Below are 19392 nucleotides of genomic sequence, written 5' to 3' on the forward strand. Positions count from 1 at the left end.
CGGCATTGAGTTTAAGTCCTTCTTTGTTGTAGTAGTGATCTTTAGGCCTCCTTGAGGCAAACTCTTCTCAGTACGATGATCAGTTATTGAGATATTTATGCCTCCTTGGGGCCGACTCTTCTCAGTACTATATCCAAGCAGGCGGTTATTACTTTGCAGATCTCTTTGGTTCTTCTTCGGCTGTGTCATATTGATTCGTAGATCAAAGACCGAAGGAGCCTTACCATATCAGACAGTATTTTCAGGGACTTCTCCCAAGGGGGGGGGGGGAAGAGGGGCCAGGGAGCTCCTTCACAGAACCTGAGTCCTTATCCCCTTGAGGGGAGTCTCTCCCTGTGAGGTCCTGCTTTTGACCACCCCTAGGGGGACTATTGGGTAGCGGCTTCACCTCCTTAGAAAAGGGGTCCCCGCCTGGGGAGAAGTGACGAGATCACATGAATCATCACATTAGCCAAACCCAATCAAGGTAGAGCAGTAACGCCTAGACTCAGGAGGGGTGTGAGTGTCTAGAGCTACAATGGGACACAGAGCACTTCAATAATACCATTAATAGACAGGAGTACAAACATACAATTATCCATTAGGTCTTTAGGATACAGGCTAAGAAATGAAAACGTCAGGTAAGCGATATCACACTTCTGTTACATACATATATACATTCACTACTGGGGGTTTGTTGAGATGGATTTCTAGAATCCCGCCTGGTCAACAGACTGTAGGAGGCCACCCCAGTTATGGTCAACAAGGAGATCTGAGAGTTTAGCCAAAACCCAATCAAGGTAGAGTGGAGGCTATTCAGGAGAGGAAGTCTGGTCAGGGTCCCTCATTGAGTCCACTCAGAATGGCACAATAATTCAGCTTAGTCAGTTATAAAAATATAGTTATTTATTAGACCTTTAGAATACACTGAATAATGAAACTAGAAGATAGTATTATCACACAACATTCTATAATACAAATATATACAATCAACATTAGGTTCACTTAATATACATCTTATAACTTATGCAGGTAAGTAATGCAGACGTATTAAAATTATGGGAACCAGTCACACGTACAATATCCTAACTTTAGAAGACCAAACCCTAAAATGCATGTGGCCTTGTGCCCAAACATCACAGGCTTCAGCACAATGTTTCTCACAGGCATGAGTCTCTTAAAAAAGATGCAAAGGGCTTGTGGTGGCAATTAGTTTCAAACGGTATGCAGTGATTATATCGAATAGAAAACAAATTAAATTTCAACGAATTAAAAATCAACTAATACCAAAATAACAAATTTTGGAAAAAACTAAAACTAGGGATGGGGGTGGGGGTGGGAATAGTGGTTTGGGGGTGGGGAAAGTATTAAAAAAAAAAAGAAAGGGGGAGAAAAGGGGATGCACTAGTTAGGGGGGCACTGGCATTAGTTCTTTATTCGTTAAAATGTCATTCGTGTTTTTTCATTTGATGAAATCACATGTCACCGTTTCAAACTATTTAAAAGTTTGAATAACAATATACCAGAAGTCAGGTAAGTTTTCTCTTTCCTTCCAGACCCAAGGCTAACCCAGGGGCAGGATACCCGACCCAGGTCGACGACCAGAGGTGAGTGGAAGGGAGATAGGCGACAAAGGATGTGTGCCCAATGTTATCCTATAGAGGACGAGGGGGCTGAGAAGGGGGAGCGCGAGGGGCAGGGGAATAGATACAGGTATGGTTATTTACCCCCTAGACTCCCTCAGATTTTCTCAGATGTCATGATAGATCGTCTGGAGGTCGATCTTATGCCCAATGTTTTGGTGCTAGTGCCAAAGGTGTACAGGTTCGAGGATTATTCCGGTCAGGTGCAACTGCACGATGCAATCCCTTCGCAGCGAAAAAATGCAGAACGTTTCAGGACACTTCGCAGGATGGAGGAAGGAGAGTTACAGTGACAAGGGTTTTCTTTAGCATGGCCCCGGTCACCACATGGGGCCACCTACACTCGCCGCACTCTTTTGAATGTCCTGGGCGGCCTCCTGCACAAGTAGTGTTCGCCCGTTGTCACTGCTGCTTCCTGCAGCCCGTTTGAAATCTTCGGGGGGGGGGGGCTCCAGTTGGCTAGGGGGCACACTTCTTCGGGCGGTCCTGTTAGCATGCAACACCCCGTCACTGCACTGGCATCTTATCTTCAGGCAGCGTCCCCTGTGCCGTGGGGACACTGCTGCTCCTCCCTGCCATGCCCCAGCAGCTGTTTTGATGACAGACAGCATCCCCATGACAATGGCGCCGCCACTTTCACCACTGCAGCCTTGTTGGGGCTCTTGGCCTGCCCCCTCAGCAATGCAATGGGAGCGCAGGAGGCGGGCTGCTGGCCTACAACCCAGGCTTCTTTGTTGGGCAGCCAGGGGCTTTCCTTCTGGGATGCCCAACGAGGCAAGCCCGGGACTTCTATTCACACTTCGCCGCTCTTCACATACGCAGCCCGGGAGGACTTAGTAGGGACCCACCTCAATGGCACAAGGCAGGCCGACTGGGGACACAGCCTAGCATCCTTGTCTGGGTCACCCCCCAACATGCGGCCTGTGCCGGGCTGTTCATTTCTAGCTAAGGCGGCCCCATGCTTGCCACCAGGGCCCTTGGTGCTTCTTGGGCCTGTCCGATATACTGACACCTGCCACGACACGGGGCGGCCGAACTGCCCCTGGCATCAGCAGCTCGCCTGCCTGGCTTACTCTAGCGGGTGATGGGTTGTGGGAGAGATCTCCCCCAGACACTTGCAGCACCATTTATGATGTAGGCCCTGGAGGGGCAGCTCGAGGCAGAGACTCCCCTCCCCACTAAGTCACTCTCCTTCTCTTCTCCCCTTTCTTCAACTTTTTTCTCAAAATGTCTCTTCTCCCCTGTTCAGCCCACTGCTGGGCAAGGGGATTCTGTGTCACTGTTCTTTTTGCTTTTCTTTTTTTAACCAACATTCCATCCAGCCCCATGGGGCATACACACACACTGCACACACAAAACACACTAAATACAATGTGTTTTACCCTGGTGCCCATCTTTATTTCTAGGTGTTGCCTTAGGGGATAATCATGCAGCCCACTACTAGCCAGACCCTGTGGGTCCGTGGATACAGAAGTCTATGGGAGGAAAGCAGCAAAAAACATATTTCCTAACAAGTGTCATCTAAAAGGTACAGAAGATGATGCAGTAGATTGGAAAAGAGAAGGGAAGAGAGGAGGAACAGGAGAGATTCCCTAAGGAACAAGACTGTTGAAAATTGTTATGGAAGACTAGGTTAGGGTTTTGGTGAACAAATCTAGGACCCTGGACAGGGAGGTGGCGAGCAAGGTAAGGTAGAGAATGCCATGTTAACATTTTCCTGGTGGAAGCTCTGGGGTTCTGCCAGCCTTTACCAAGCCCAGCTTCTACCATTTGGTAGGCCTAGAGATACCTGGGAGGGACCACTGGCTGCATCGAAGAATGGAAGTAGACGATTGGAGCCTACAGAACCAAGAGACGACAAAGAAGTGCTAGGAGCACCTAAAATCCCCAGGACTGAGTGGCTGAACTGAGCACCCCATCCAGGAAGGAGGCCCGGACTGTGATTTGCAAGAGCTGGTCAATTCTAAGAGAAGCCATCCCGCCACTGATGAATGTTTTACGTTATTATGGGTAATATCACTTTGGCACAGCCCTGTAATTATCCACAATAAACCACTGTTTAACTACACTTCATTGTCACTGATAGAGTCTAGAGGCTCCCTAGTGTCTATATTAAGCTATTACCAACAAAGGAGTATTATAGTATTTTTAATAGATTACTGTGCAGAAGGAAATCGACCCATCGAGAGGAGAAATAAAATATACGCCCATATCACCATAAACCCTCAAACAGCCCTTGAAAAACACCACTCTTCACATAAACACGAGCACTGATCCTCAATAAAATATAATCTCCATTTCTCCTACAAAATATTTTATGACGTCTTTCGTAGAGTGCCTCTGCCAAGCGCAACGCCTCTGCCAAATGCGACAGACCTATTGCTAGCCATCACCTGCAAGGTTCTCATGCACAGACTTCATCTCAGTCTGTGCCCGAACAAAGGCATCTTCAATAGCCCGGTTCTTCTCTGCTTCCATGGATTGCATCTCCTCCACCATCTCCCCATGCGCCCGCTCTAGCTCCACCTCATACATTTGGATCTGAAAGAGGAGGTACACATCAGATACAAGCAAAATATTCATCTACCACAGATCATATCGAGTGCCCCAACAACCACTACAGTACCTGGCCCCGGAGCCTAGCAGCCATCTGCTGGGCACCCCGCAGCTGCTCCTCCATCTCCCGTAGCACCTGCCTCTGCATGGATACCTGCTCCTGCAGTAGCTGCGACCGTGCCTGTTCCTCGCTCAGTGCACGCTGTGCCTTGGATGATTCCACTTCCACCGTTTTCACTATATACTGAAAGATTACCGCAAGTATTAAAAACAGTGCTGGTCTTTCAAACAGTGCTTCCGGGTTTGTGCTGCATCTACTTGCCAACAGCTATAAATATGCTCATTCTGAGCACCTCATATAGAGCAGAATGTATAGCATTTGAGATTCTCTTGCAGACCTCAAACTAAGGTCTATTCTTTTCCTTGAGGCAAGTCCTTGGGGATGTGCATGTGTGGGGGTCCTCATACAAAGCAGCACTTGCGGTTATGAAGTTTAGTGATCCTCGAAGGTCAGCAGCAAAGCACCTGCAAATATTCTGTGCCTCTTACAGACTGGCAACCTAGAGTTTGCAGGTGAGGTTTTGTTTATTGGCGAGGAAACTCCAAAGGTCACATAGGCCAGAACCAGAGTAAAAGGCTCATGTTCCTACATATAACCAGCATTTAAGAACTCTGTCCCTCCACCCTCCTTACAGACTGGCATGCTTGGATATACAGTTCTGTTACCCTTACATACAAACAGACCCACGGGTGAAGGGCTTCTGTGCTACTCTTACATCCCGTGACACAATGAGAAGTGAGAGGAGAAAGTGGGGCGAGTGAGGTAGGATTTGGTTCACAACTTACAGAGCGATATGTAAAGAATTGGCTTTGTCCCTCTCTTAAAGACCAACATCGGGAGAGCAGAGATTCTCATTTTCACTTAGAGAAAATTGTGAAAGCCCAGCAGGAGTTGTGTGCTCCCTCCACAAAATAACACCTGAAGAGATGCTTTTGTTACATTCCAGCATCAGGGGCATGGAGGGATATGTGCTTCTCTTACAAATGAACACTTTGGAAAGGGTTTGTACTCCTCTTTCATAGCATCAGCTAACTGGTAAGGGCCTGCGACATTACAACCCAAGATCCAAGAATATAGCGAGTGATGCTTCTTTTAAAGCAATATCTGCAGGTCTGTGCCCCTTCCACGTATTGGTAACCATCTCGGGAATTGGGATTGTATGCACCTCAGACAGTGAGCTGCTACCCTGTACCCCTTTTACATACCGGCACATACAATCCTGTAACACAAAGGGGGATGCATCCAGAATCAAGAGGTCCAGAAATGAAGGCCTGTCCTTAAGGCATGTCTGGGGAGCTGTGAACATATCCTCACCTTTATACTGGGGTGCTGTGTGTGCATCCTCACTTTAACATGCACAGGGCAGTCTCTCCTCAACATTCTACCTAATCACAACCTAACCTTTACCTCTAGTGTGTGAATGTCTTCATCATTACCTAAAGGGTATGTGACTATGTCCTCACATTTCTCTCTGGGGACTTATAGTAAGTGTGAATGTTTCTAAACTATATAGACTATTTACAAGTATGTGCTCACCTTTATTTGTGGTGGTTGTGCTTTTAGGCTAGCAATGGCCTGCTGGCACTCTCGGAGTTGCTTGCCAAGTCGCTCTTCAATCTCATCGCGCTCTTTCAGGGACTCCTTTAGTTGCAGCTCCACGTTGGTCAGACGTTCTGCCCTCTGTAGAACCTCTTGCTCCATCTCAGCAAGGTAAACCTGCCGCTCACTCGCCGCCTCCTGTGCCTCAGACACCTGCTGCCTCAACCGCGTGTTCTCCTGCAAGACAGCCAGCGCCATGATACTCAGCCAGCATAGAAAACCATAGGTGTACTTCTATAAATCCCCAGTAGACAAAGGGTTGGCCCTTTCAATGTGGTGTAGGGTGCAGACATTCTGCGACTATGGCTTTTATAGGTAGTATTTCTACTCTCCAAACTACATATTTACATATTCCTAATTGTATAACATTACCAGGCATGATACAGCTACCCAGCATTCAAGCATCTGAATAGTAGACATGTCTAAGGGGCACACAAACACTACATTACAGAGGAAACAAGGTAGCTGGGGCATGTCAGGGGATGGAACTGCATCTTGAGGGGAAAATATTTATGTTGACTGAGCTACAGCCATTAGTCCCTGTATTAGCCAATCCTCAATGAGTTAAGTGTTGGAATATGAGCTTAAAAAACTATGGTTTGTGGGGATACCAGTGGAGAAGTGTCCTAAACGGCAGGTGGTGTGGATGAGGGGCGATCAATGATTTAAGAATGGCCAGGTACACTACTCATGGAAATTAAGAGTGAGCGCTCAATTAGATTTCCAGGGTCGTGGGGGTCCGATACTATATATTACAAGAAACTTGAAATACTTTAATTCAGGAAAAGGGTTGAAGGAAATGAAAGGAAGAAAACAATATGAAGCCATCACCTTCTGCCCAAATTTTCTTTCACCATACATTTTCCCCCATATCAAACAGAGAAGCCAGGGCTACAGAACGTAGGCGGGGCTACAGGATGTAGGCAGACAGTGCTTTGGGGGTCGGGAGTAGGTTCCCCCATGCGCTCCTGCCTTGTTAATGCCAGGCAGAACGAAGGTAGCTACAGCACTGTAGGATCATACATTGTTTCAAGTAACACCCATCCATTTCATACCACACAAAATGCACCCTGCTATCCCCTTTCTCACTTAAGTGAATGTGACAAAACTGCTGGTAGATACACAGGTACAGTGAGAGACACAACTTTAGGTGGATTATTCATGGAGATCTAGTGCCTACCCTATCCCTAGCTCGCAGAAGCCACAGGCCCTTCCGGTGGCCGAGAAGTGAATAGAGCCGATTCCCCTGAACATAAATCAAGGCAATGAGTAGTGTGCTGGTTTCCCATTAGGGCTGGCTTCATGCCCACTCACGTGACCGCTGCATTTACCCCCAGATCTGTTAGCTAGTCCACAACCATTACATATCTCACTAGAAGCGTAAACAAATATAACTCACTTTTTACTCTTGCTGAACCACCAGTTGCCAGGAACCTGTGGATGCCCAGGATGAGTTATGCGCCCCTTTTACCTGAAGGAGCCAATCATTTGTGTGTGTGTGTGTGTTGTGGTGTGTGTGTGGTGTGTGTGGTGTGTCAAAAGAATTGAGAAACTGCATAATACAGTTCACCACCCCCCCCCCCATTTAAAGACACTGACTGTCTAATTTCAGGCTCCAATAGAAAAGCAGCAGCAGGTTCAGGTACTTCCCAAAGAATAAAAGTGCCATGACCAGAACATCTCCTGAAGGCACAGACCTACAGAGGATAGCTCAACTGGAAGAGTCACAATATACTTTACCTAATGCACAGGAAAACGAACTAATTTGGGTGGGAGTCCAAATGCTGTACGGATGGGCCCATTTTATTTTTTAGAGAAGACCGGTCTTTCAGAACTTCCCAGAATACTGAAATAAAGTGTTTGACACGTCCTAGAATATTGTGGAAACCCAAGGCAGTCTTCGTTATTTCACACACATTGTTATCGTCTAAATGCCAAAAGCAATCGATCCTTAAGCAGTGAAGACAGTGGACGTGTTAGTTCCAGCAATGTGGCTTGAGTTACTCCCTACCGGCATTTCTAATTCCTGGTCCTTAGCATGCAGCAATGTGGCTGGAGAATGGCCAATGTTTTGTGATACAATGTCCAGTCACTGAAGCCAGGAGAGATTGGTAGGACACATCCTGAGTGTCAGATAAGGCTACTCATCTCATGTTGCCAACCCCAAAGGGAGTGTTGCCCACCACAGAGTGAGTATAGACAATCAAACAGGGCCTCTATGCCAACCCCAATCTCTGTAGTCGGGCCACTCACATACCGCAAACAGGTTGCTTGGAAAGTGATAAACATCCCTTGCAAGCATAGCGTATTTTTACTGCTTGTGAGTGTGAAGTTATTTCAGAGGAGAGAACTGCACATAATGGAAGTCTGCGGAGCTGACCTCAAGCACAAACGCACTAGACAATTGCAAACACAGGAAGGGCAATAGAAGTCGCAAACACTAATAAGTAATAGTTACCGAAGGGCTGGAGCACAGAACCCGGCTAGAGGAGACCATGGAGGAATCTACCTGCAGATCCATTAATGATTCAAACATGAATGGCCACACATGGGTTGGGTGCAAGAGTTAAGATTCACATGTAATCCAACAATAAGGCAATCATCCTAAACAAGTGTCCCCACTAAAAATCCTGCTGCCTCAATCCACAATAGAGCACAGGAATAAAAAGGGGAGGGCCACGTTAGAGGGTGGACGTTTGAAGTCATAGCAACAGTGTGATGGCTGACCGATGAGCAGAGTGGAGGTGGCAAGAGGAAGAAAAGGAACACATTGGAAAAGAGATTAAGGAGGATGCGGAAAAGATTGCAAGATTGAGTGATGGAGGAGAAGAAAGGGTAAACAAAGTAAGTTGAAGATTAGCAGAGAGGGAAAGTTTAGTGATTTAAGAGGGAGGAGGAAGGAAAAAAAACTAGAGGAAGCTGGAAGAAGGAGGTGAAGAGAAAGGAGAGCCTCAGAAGGAAGGAAGGAGAGGCTGGAGACTGAGGAGGATCAGTGAGTAGGTGTCATGATGCCTGCCTCTAAGGAGCCAGGCCGGGCCCAGCAACCCCAGAGGCAGACATCATTTTCCCCTGGGAAGTCCCAGCGGGCCCAAGTCGGGGCCCTTTGGACTCAGTCCTGGCGCCTTAGGCGCCAGGCTCATAGGGGCCCCCAGTCCTGGCGCCTTAGGCGCCAGGCTCATAAGAGAGGATATGTGTTTAAGTGCTTGGGTGCACACTTACCTGATGCAGACCACGCTGCTTCATCCAGGCCCTCTTGAGGCCTGAATGGGACTACTTTACCTGTGGGACTACTTCACCACCTGGGTGTGGTCGGGGAAGGATACATACCTGATTGGTGGAAGGATACATACCAGGAACTTCTTCCAAGGCTATTTAAACCACACCCGATCAGCCACACGTGCTTCGTGTTGTTCAGCACCTAGCAGCTGGACGCTCACTGTGTCTGCTCCTGCATCCTGACTTCAGCCACGCCTGCCAGCACCCTGGAACACCTGCAAGGGGAAAAAGGGGAGAAAGGAGAGATTAGGTGAAGAAAAGCCCTTACCTGCTAAATCTGCATTCCGGAGTCACTTCACCGACGATCCTGAAAAGGAAGACATCTTTTTTTAAAGCATTTCGTTTCGATCGCTGCAGCGCTGCATTTCACTCACCTTGGCAAGGCGCTTCCATCTTCAGCAGCGATCTTCTGGATTCAGCTACGTTCCGGTGCCTAGAGGAAAAAAGACAAGAACAAAGGTGAGAGGGAGAAAAGGAATAAGGAAAGCTCAGTTTCCTTTTAAGACTTACCTGTTGGATATTTCCCTCTGCATTTCGGGTCCTGCCGCTTCCTGGCATCTCCGGACCCCGGCCCCTATGGGGAAAAAAGACAGTCATTGTGGAGCGTTTGTAAAGACATTACCTGAGCGCTCATCCGGAACTTACCTGCCATTTACTGAAGCGGCACGCTTCACTTCGGGTCGGCGCCATTTCTCCGGCATCCGAACCCCGGCCCCTAAGGGGAAAAGGACATGAGCATTAGCGCTTGCTGCAATAAGACAACAGACATAATTAAAGAGCTTGAACTTTTGAACAGAACTATTACAGCGCCTTACCTGAACAGTCAAGCTTACCTGAACTCCATCAACCCTCAATCCAGTGAAGTAACTGGGTTTCAACGCGCCCCTGCATCTGAAGCAGGACGGAGAGCTCACCATTCCAAACCCTAAGGAGGGTATTCTTGCGAGCCAGAGAAGCCAGAATAGAGGGGCCCTTCCAGTCCATCTTCAGAGCCGCGCCTCCGTGGGAATCAGGTGAGCGTTACAGAACGCGAAGCCTTACCACAATTTCCCACCCGGGCGCTATGGAGACTTCCGAGACAGATCAGCTGGCCCAGCTTTTAGGGGAAGTACGGGCAGAAGTGCACTCAGCCCGCCAGGAGACTAACGCTCTTAGAAGAGAATTAATCCTATCCAAGGAAAGAACTGATGATCTGGCCAAAAGGTTGTTGCAGGGCCAGGCAGGGCACACTCCTTTACCCGATTCCGGGGGTACTTCTACATCAATGGGTTCGACTAACCCGGCACAAATCAATCTACCTGGACACATGCCTTTGGCCCCGCCTGAACGTTTTGCGGGGGATCCCAAGAAATATGCCGTTTTTATGAACCAATGCCGTTTACACTTTTTATGCAGGCCCGGGGCCTTCCCCAACGACCAGACCAAAGTAGCCTTTGTACTATCTTACCTCAGTGGCTGTGCTGCCGATTGGTCTATTCCATTGGTAAATCAGGATGATCCCATTCTTCGGGATTTCCAGGGCTTCCAGGCCAGCATGGAAAGATTGTTCGCTCGACACTCGCAGGGACAGGCCCTTGACAACGAACTGTTATCCTTACGGCAAGGTAATCAGGATCTTTTGTCCTATATCGGCACCTTTAATAGGCTGATTGTGGAAACCGGATGGCCTGAAAATAAAAGGATCACCTTGTTTCATCGAGGCCTGCGCGGAGAGCTTAAAGATGTTATAGCTCAGATAGTAGATCCACCCCAGGCCTGCACAGACTACATAGACTTAGTGGTTCAACTTGATCACAGACTTCAAAATAGAAAAGCAGATCGGCTCAAGTACGAAACCAGAGTACCCATCAAGACCCACGTTAACTCCAAGAGTACTGACATTTCCGAACCAATGCAAATAGGCAGTGTTAAAGGACCATTAACGCAGAAAGAACGAGAGAGAAGGCGACAAATGCAACTTTGTCTGTATTGTGGGACTTCCGGTCACTTTCTCCAAAGTTGTCCAGTAAAACCACCCAAGAAGGTGGTTGGAGCCACTGATAACGAGTTATTGACACCTGGTTCGGGAAACGACCTAGCCCGACAAGCGTAGGGGTCCGCTTGCCGAGCTTGAAAACAAACTCTTTGACCTCGCATTTTGTCATGCCAATGGTGCTAGTGAATCCAAAACAGCCTCAGCAGTTGCATGCCATAAAAGCATACATAGACAGTGGAGCTATTGGAAATTACAGAGACCATGAATTGGCTTCCAGGATTAAGCTTCCTCTCCGTCCAAAAGTAACCCAAGATGTAATTACCACAGTTGATGGAACCGAAATAGCCTCAGGGCCTGTAACGCATTCCACTGTTGAAATCACACTGGTGGGTCAAGATGGACACCGGGAAGCAATCGTGATCAAGGCCCCACAATTTCAAGTACTTCTTGGAATTCCTTGGTTAGAAACACATAATCCAAGAATAGACTGGCGAGCAAAGAAGATAACTTTTCCTGATTGTGAACCAACCTGTTATCCAAGGAATCCAGTTATGGGTCTAGCCTCTGCAACTGCCACCCCTGTACAGCTACCATCCGAATACCAAGAATTCCAAGACGTTTTTCAGAAAGAGCAGGCTAACACTTTGCCTCCCCATCGATCTTACGATTGCCAAATCGACTTGGTACCCGATGCGCCACTACCTTGTAGCAGGATTTACTTGGATCAATACCTGGCCAATGGCTTCATTCGCCCGTCAAAGTCTCCAGTCTCTTCCGCTTTGTTCTTCGTACCTAAGAAGGAAGGAGACCTCAGGACCTGTATTGACTACCGCGCCCTGAATCAGATAACGATTAAGAATCGGTACCCTTTGCCCCTGATACCTGAACTCATCGACCAAGTAAAAGATGCTCGTGTGTACACCAAGCTAGATCTCCGAGGAGCTTACCACCTGGTGCGTGTAAAAGAGGGCGACGAGTGGAAGACTGCATTCCGCACCAAATTTGGGCTCTTCGAGTATCAAGTAATGCCCTTCGGTTTGTGCAACGCACCTGCCGCCTTTCAGTACTTCATGAATGATGTTCTTCGGGAACTTATTGATGTTTGTGTCATTGTTTATATTGACGACATCCTGGTGTACTCTTCCTCAGAATCTGATCACAGAAAACATGTTAGGGCAGTTCTTGAGAAATTGCGCCAGCACAAGTTATTTGCCAAGCTTGAAAAATGCGTTTTTCATACCACAGAAGTGGAGTTTCTCGGATTCATCCTGACGCCTCAAGGAATCCGAATGGACTCGCGGAAGGTGGACGCCATTCTCAAATGGCCATCTCCTAGCTCAGTGAAGGGAGTGCAAAGCATGCTTGGCTTTGCCAATTTCTATCGAAGGTTCATCCCGGAATTTTCTCGAACAGTTCAACCCATCACAGCTCTCTTAAAGAAAAATAAACGCTTCGAATGGACTCCTGAGGCCGAACAAGCCTTTCAGGACCTGAAAACCAAATTCACCTCTGCACCTGTATTGAAGCACCCGCACCCAGATCTCCCTTACATTGTGGAAACCGATGCATCCAGTTCGGCCATGGGAGCTGTCCTGTCGCAAAGAGACCCAGAAACTAACCAATTACACCCTGTAGCCTTTTGGTCGAGAAAATTCTCTCCACCTGAAATCAATTACGCAATTACCGACAAAGAACTACTGGCTATTAAATCGGCTTTCAAGGCTTGGCGTCACCATCTTCTTGGGGCTAGACATACCATCACCGTAATTACGGACCACAGAAATTTGCAGTATCTAAAGACGGCCAAAGCTCAATCTTCACGACAACTCCGATGGGCTTTATTCTTTGCGGAATTTGATTTTGTAATTACCTATCGCCCTGGCTGCAAGAATGGTAAAGCAGACGCCTTATCCCGGATTGGCATGGAGGAACCCAATTCGAGTATAGAACCTGTGCCAATCATACCTGAACAAAGAATTTTGGGCTTAACTTCATTGCAAACTATTGAGGACATCCAAACTCAAGTAAAACAACTTTTAGACTCTTCAGCCTTACAGGAATGGAGTCAAAAGGGTCCTCACTACACCGTTAAGGATGATTTACCCTATTTCCAGGAGCGGTTGTTTCTGCCAAGTAAAGAATTACAGGAACTTGCCATCACCCGTCATCACGAATCATTAATGGAAGGACACCCTGGTATCGCGAAAACAGAAGAAAAGATCAAACGCCACTTCTGGTGGCCTTCTTGGAGAAAAGACAAAGTCTTTTGTGTTGTCTTGCGGAATTTGCGCCCAAAATAAGAGTCAAAAGAAAAGGCCTGCCGGTTTACTTCAACCTTTGGATATTCCACCAGCACCTTGGCACACCTTGTCAATGGACTTTATAACTGACCTGCCTCCTTGTGGAGGTTACAACACTATTCTCGTCATAGTGGATCTGTTCTCCAAGATGGCCCATTTCATCCCTCTAAAAGGATTGCCGTCAGCTTCCACCTTGGCCAAGGAATTTTTGGAGAGTATAGTGCGCATACATGGTTTCCCCTCTATACTAGTCTGAGATCGTGGAAGTCAATTCATCTCCCATTTTTGGAAGAAATGTTGCCAACTGGAACAATAGATGTGCGGTTATCCACCAGCCACCACCCTCAGACCGACGGACAAACCGAGAGAACCAATCAGACTCTCGAACAATATCTTCGGTGTATGTTACACCAATCCGAGTTAAATTGGAAAGACATCCTTTGGATTGCAGAATATGCATACAATAATTCAGTGCATTCTGGAACCGGACAGACTCCTTTTTATACTTTGTATGGTCACCATCCTCGGACTTCTGACCTTGATCCACCTCTGACCCTGGAAATGCCCGCGGTAAATCACCTACATTCCACTATCACCCGAGCCTTCAAAGATGCTACTACGCACTTACAACAAGCCAAGAAAAGGTATAAAGAAAACGCTGATGTGCACCGAAGTAAGACTCCTCCTTACCAAGTAGGAGATCAGGTATGGCTAGCAACTAAACATTTACCCCTCAGGGGCCCGCAAACTTTTAATCCCAGATTCATTGGACCTTATCCCATCAAGGCTATAGTCAACCCAGTGGCCTTTTAACTCGATTTACCATCTAACATGCGGATTCATCCCGTTTTTCACGCATCTCTTCTGAAACCAGTGCAACCTGGAACCAGACTGTCTAAGCCTCCGGATCCTGTCCAAATTGATGGAGAATTCGAAGTGAAAGACATTTTAGATTCCAAGATAGTTAAGTCGAAACTTTTCTATCTTGTTGACTGGAAAGGATATGGACCTCAGGAAAGATCTTGGGAACCCAGTGACTTTATTCATGCACCACGACTGGTACAAAGATTCCATCGGAGATTCCCGCACAAACCAAAACCCCCGGAGGAAAAGACCTTGGGAGGGGCCTTGAGGGGGGGTACTGTCATGATGCCTCCCTCTAAGGAGCCAGGCCGGGCCCAGCAACCCCAGAGGCAGACATCATTTTCCCCTGGGAAGTCCCAGCGGGCCCAAGTCGGGGCCCTTTGGACTCAGTCCTGGCGCCTTAGGCGCCAGGCTCATAGGGGCCCCCAGTCCTGGCGCCTTAGGCGCCAGGCTCATAAGAGAGGATATGTGTTTAAGTGCTTGGGTGCACACTTACCTGATGCAGACCATGCTGCTTCATCCAGGCCCTCTTGAGGCCTGAATGGGACTACTTTACCTGTGGGACTATTTCACCACCTGGGTGTGGTCGGGGAAGGATACATACCTGATTGGTGGAAGGATACATACCAGGAACTTCTTCCAAGGCTATTTAAACCACACCCGATCAGCCACACGTGCTTCGCGTTGTTCTGCACCTAGCAGCTGGACGCTCACCGTGTCTGCTCCTGCATCCTGACTTCAGCCACGCCTGCCAGCACCCTGGAACACCTGCAAGGGGAAAAAGGGGAGAAAGGAGAGATTAGGTGAAGAAAAGCCCTTACCTGCTAAATCTGCATTCCGGAGTCACTTCACCGACGATCCTGAAAAGGAAGACCTCTTTTTTTAAAGCATTTCGTTTCGATCGCTGCAGCGCTGCATTTCACTCACCTTGGCAAGGCGCTTCCATCTTCAGCAGCGATCTTCCGGATTCAGCTACGTTCCGGTGCCTAGAGGAAAAAAGACAAGAACAAAGGTGAGAGGGAGAAAAGGAATAAGGAAAGCTCAGTTTCCTTTTAAGACTTACCTGTTGGATATTTCCCTCTGCATTTCGGGTCCTGCCGCTTCCTGGCATCTCCGGACCCCGGCCCCTATGGGGAAAAAAGACAAAGTCATTGTTGAGCGTTTGTAAAGACATTACCTGAGCGCTCATCCGGAACTTACCTGCCATTTACTGAAGCGGCATGCTTCACTTCGGGTCGGCGCCATTTCTCTGGCATCCGAACCCCGGCCCCTAAGGGGAAAAGGACATGAGCATTAGCGCTTGCTGCAGTAAGACAACGGACATAATTAAAGAGCTTGAACTTTTGAACAGAACTATTACAGCGCCTTACCTGAACAGTCAAGCTTACCTGAACTCCATCAACCCTCAATCCAGTGAAGTAACTGGGTTTCAACGCGCCCCTGCATCTGAAGCAGGACGGAGAGCTCACCATTCCAAACCCTAAGGAGGGTATTCTTGCGAGCCAGAGAAGCCAGAATAGAGGGGCCCTTCCAGTCCATCTTCAGAGCCGCGCCTCCGTGGGAATCAGGTGAGCGTTACAGTAGGAGGATGACAGCGAGAGGTTCAAACAGAAAGAAAAAGCATTGGCCAAGCCTTGAGGGGGTGCCGAGAGGTATATGGGGATTAAGCTTTAGTGCAGCCAATGTACACGCACTATACAGCATTGCTGACTTTGGCCCAGAATTGGTAGTGCCAAAAGTCTAAAGCGCCAATCACCCCCCACCATGGAGAAGCGCTCATGAACGCTAACCAGCTGTGAGCCATAGTATTGACTCTGGGGAAACTGGCAAGCCTACCAACGGAAGTAACATCCTCACTAAGAATCATCAGGAAGGCTCATTAAGAATCGGCCAGGTAGGTTTATTGATAATTGGGTTCCAGGTACACTAGGCTGGCGGCGTATTTGGGCAAGTTCGCTTCATGAAGAATCCAAGCCAGGAGGGCTCACAAGACAAGCCCAGAATCCTCGGTGACTTGAAACGGTGGGTGTCCTATTCCACTGCATCACCCTTGGTGGGGTGCTAGAACGATGGCCTGCAAATCAACCCAACACAGATGCAAAAGAAATAGACCTGCAACCACTCCCCAGGAGAGCCACCGTACGCTAGAGGATCCAGAAACCACGAAACCTTGAGAGCTGTAACACAAGGGATGTCCCTAAGTGAACATGCAGGTATTAACAGAAAAGAAGAAAAATACCCAGACACAAAATCCACTAGGACTACCCAAAAACCTTTAAGACATTTAATAATGATAGAGAACTGCCACCAAGCCAAAAAAGAACAAACCAATCACAATCAAAAATGTGTGTCAATTAAGAAGACACATATTTTAAGCAACATATGTGGTGCGTAAGAACAATAGAACGTATGACAAAAAAAATATCTGAGGAACAAGTTTAGGTGAAAAACTTGTAAGTCAACATGCTGGTCATAAATGCACACGAAAGACATAAGAATTGTTTAGAGCAAACACATTTCAAGGAATAAAATCCGGGAACACTAACAATGTCGACTAGGTAGGAGTGTTGAGTAAGTGCTTGCGTTTTGACTGAAGTGGCTCACAAACGTCACTGAGCCCAGCCTTCAAGACAGGAAATAAAACCGAAGTCGCTAGAATTGGATTAAGTGTGACACTTCATCATGAAAGACTGTTACAACCTGTAGAGGTAAAAAAAAAAAGGTCCAACCGGATACTTCAATCAGAGTTGTATGGACTACAAAGAATGTCGTCACACGGGTGAATCTGTGGGAGGCATACTGTGTTTAGGCTGGTTGGAACTTGGCTTTGCAAAGAATAGATCAATGGAAGTTGGGATAATGGCCAGAGACTGGGAAGGTGGCCTTAATTTTCTTTAATTTTATTTTTTATTGTGAAGCGTTTTACAACAAACCATACACAAATAACTAGAAAAAAAGCATTACACATAAATAAGCAATAAAGTAAACAATAAAAAAGCCAAACAATTGATACATAAAAATTACAATAAAATAGCAGATACCACCTCCATAAAACGACTCAGAGATGACTAAAGACAAACTTTCACCTCAACCTACATAAGGAGACACCAAAACCCAAAACAATCCTTTGAAAAGACATGCTTAAAACTTTCCTTATCTTTAGAAAACACTTTATCCCTCAAGGAGTTCAAAGAATAACAACCCACAGCCCAATGTTTAAGGGTTTCCACCACATTGCACAGCCTACTAAAAGACATTCACTAGAGGTTTCCACTTTACCATTGGTAAACCAATTCACAGTTCTTTCTTTTGTATGGAACTGGTTTAACCTAAATCGTAAGTATGTAGTTCGGTTCTTATTGCACAGAAAAAATTTAAGGTAGGCTGAAATGTGTTGCTTTCTCCTTGGGAAATTGGCATATTCAGAATAAGTCGAATAAGAGGTAGGAGCCTCAACGGTAAGCCTCCAATCTTCTCCAAATAGTTGTGCTTGACCACCTATGGGAAGTGCATTAATTCATCTTCTGTTGAACCAATAGTCCAATAAATTGTCCATCCTTACTTTAAGGCAGTTCCAGGAACACACGGAGGAATCCCTGAGCATTGTAGATATGTCCATATACAGAGAATTAAGAGGTGGAGAAAGACATTTTGCTTAGTTCAACATATGGCGCCACTGAAACTGAGTTTTTAATGAGGTAAGATCTAATTCATGATGTAACACAGCATTTGGAAAATAGGGAGCCAGGCCCAGTTCCCTTTTCCAGATGGTACCTTGAGGCGCCTCCAAATAGGGACCAATTCGAGGCGATGCCTATCAAGACCATACAGTAATATGGGTTCGCTTAAATGGTTTCTTCGGGTGCGAGAAGTGCTGAGAAAGGACAGAAAAGATAGCTGCGCTCAGCGGCTGGACGGCTCCAGGGCAGTACAAATGGTGAGAACTGAATCTGACACAGCGTACAGAAGATTTCCCCCGAACTACGAACTGAGACATTAAAGAACTTTGGGAACCAGGACCACAGTCCTTTTAGGACCTCTGGTCCCGACACTAAACATTCCTCTGAATTATTTCAGTTATCCCTGCTTTAAAGAACAATATCCAGATTTAATTATTCTTGCTCCATCTCCCACATTGTTTTTTGAACCAAATAAACATCTATATGAAAACATCTGCATCTAGAAGCCTTTGTGAAAACCTAATATTTGCATTACAGTCACACCACACCACTACAGAATATCTTTCCTAAAAATAATTTCAAATGTCTGCAGTAATGTCGTCATTCAGCCTGTATATGAATGATCAAGGTCTTTGTTGAGCTCCCAGACTGGAAAGCATGACTGACCTCACCTTAGCAGGCTAAACCAGCTGCTGCTCCCAAGATACATACACCACCTAGCATAATAGCAGTGCTCAGGAAATGTGGGCAGGCAGTAGTGGCAATCAAAATAGATGCCAGTGTAAAGCATGATGATTAAGATGAAAGTAGCCACAGCTGGTAGAACAAGAACACCACAACACAACATATGTAAAGTCTTCCACATAGCCTGGTGCCAAAGCTGGATGCTAGAGTAGATGAATGTGTGTTTCCCCTATGCCAAGGAGTCCCCTGCACTGCCTAACACCACTAACTCCCAAGAGTGACCCCCCTCTTGTAGTATTTTTTCCCCTTTCTTATTCATTGCACTGTTAAACTGTATGACACAAATGCACCACACCAATGCAAGTGTATACCGAGCTGGAGGAGAGAACCATTTACCATGGAATAGGAAGCAGCCTCCCAATGTATGCATGCATGCACTAGAAAGCTCATTTAGTATGAAAGAACTAATGCAATGTCCCGCATGAGGCTGTGTTTACATCTTGGGCCATATTTGTGATCAAATCGGAGTGGTGCTCTTGAACAGTGAACGCAATGCAAGAGCCCATGGTGGCGAGACAAACGTACTCACAGACCCAATAGCTACACACCTTGCTGTGCTCGCAGCCGGCACACTCAACTGGACGTTTTCGTAGCGCCTGCAGTTCTGCTTCAAAGGATTTCATCTCTCGCTTTAGGCGCTCGTTTTCAGCCGCAAGTAGATCCCTGTGCTTTTCAAGGTCTGTCCCAGCCTGAGCAAGTGAGAACAAATATACTG

The 19392-nt window shown here is 46.9% G+C and overlaps 1 protein-coding gene across 5 annotated transcripts in view; it reads right to left on the reverse strand.

Annotated features, from left to right (window-relative positions):
- The window catches only part of KIFC3 (kinesin family member C3), a 632740-nt gene that overhangs the window by 70751 nt on the left and 542597 nt on the right, over window positions 1–19392 (reverse strand). For all 5 annotated transcript variants that reach the window (XM_069654325.1, XM_069654315.1, XM_069654306.1 and 2 more), the window contains 4 exons: window positions 19226–19366; window positions 5776–6015; window positions 4249–4422; window positions 4016–4163 (listed from right to left, as the gene is read on the reverse strand). In XM_069654325.1, the coding sequence (XP_069510426.1) occupies window positions 4016–4163; window positions 4249–4422; window positions 5776–6015; window positions 19226–19366 (703 nt within the window). The remainder of the gene's footprint in view (window positions 1–4015; window positions 4164–4248; window positions 4423–5775; window positions 6016–19225; window positions 19367–19392) is intronic.

Source organism: Ambystoma mexicanum, chromosome 1p (genome assembly GCF_040938575.1).
Source record: "Ambystoma mexicanum isolate Mex_15411 chromosome 1p, UKY_AmexF1_1, whole genome shotgun sequence".
NCBI lineage: Eukaryota > Metazoa > Chordata > Amphibia > Caudata > Ambystomatidae > Ambystoma > Ambystoma mexicanum.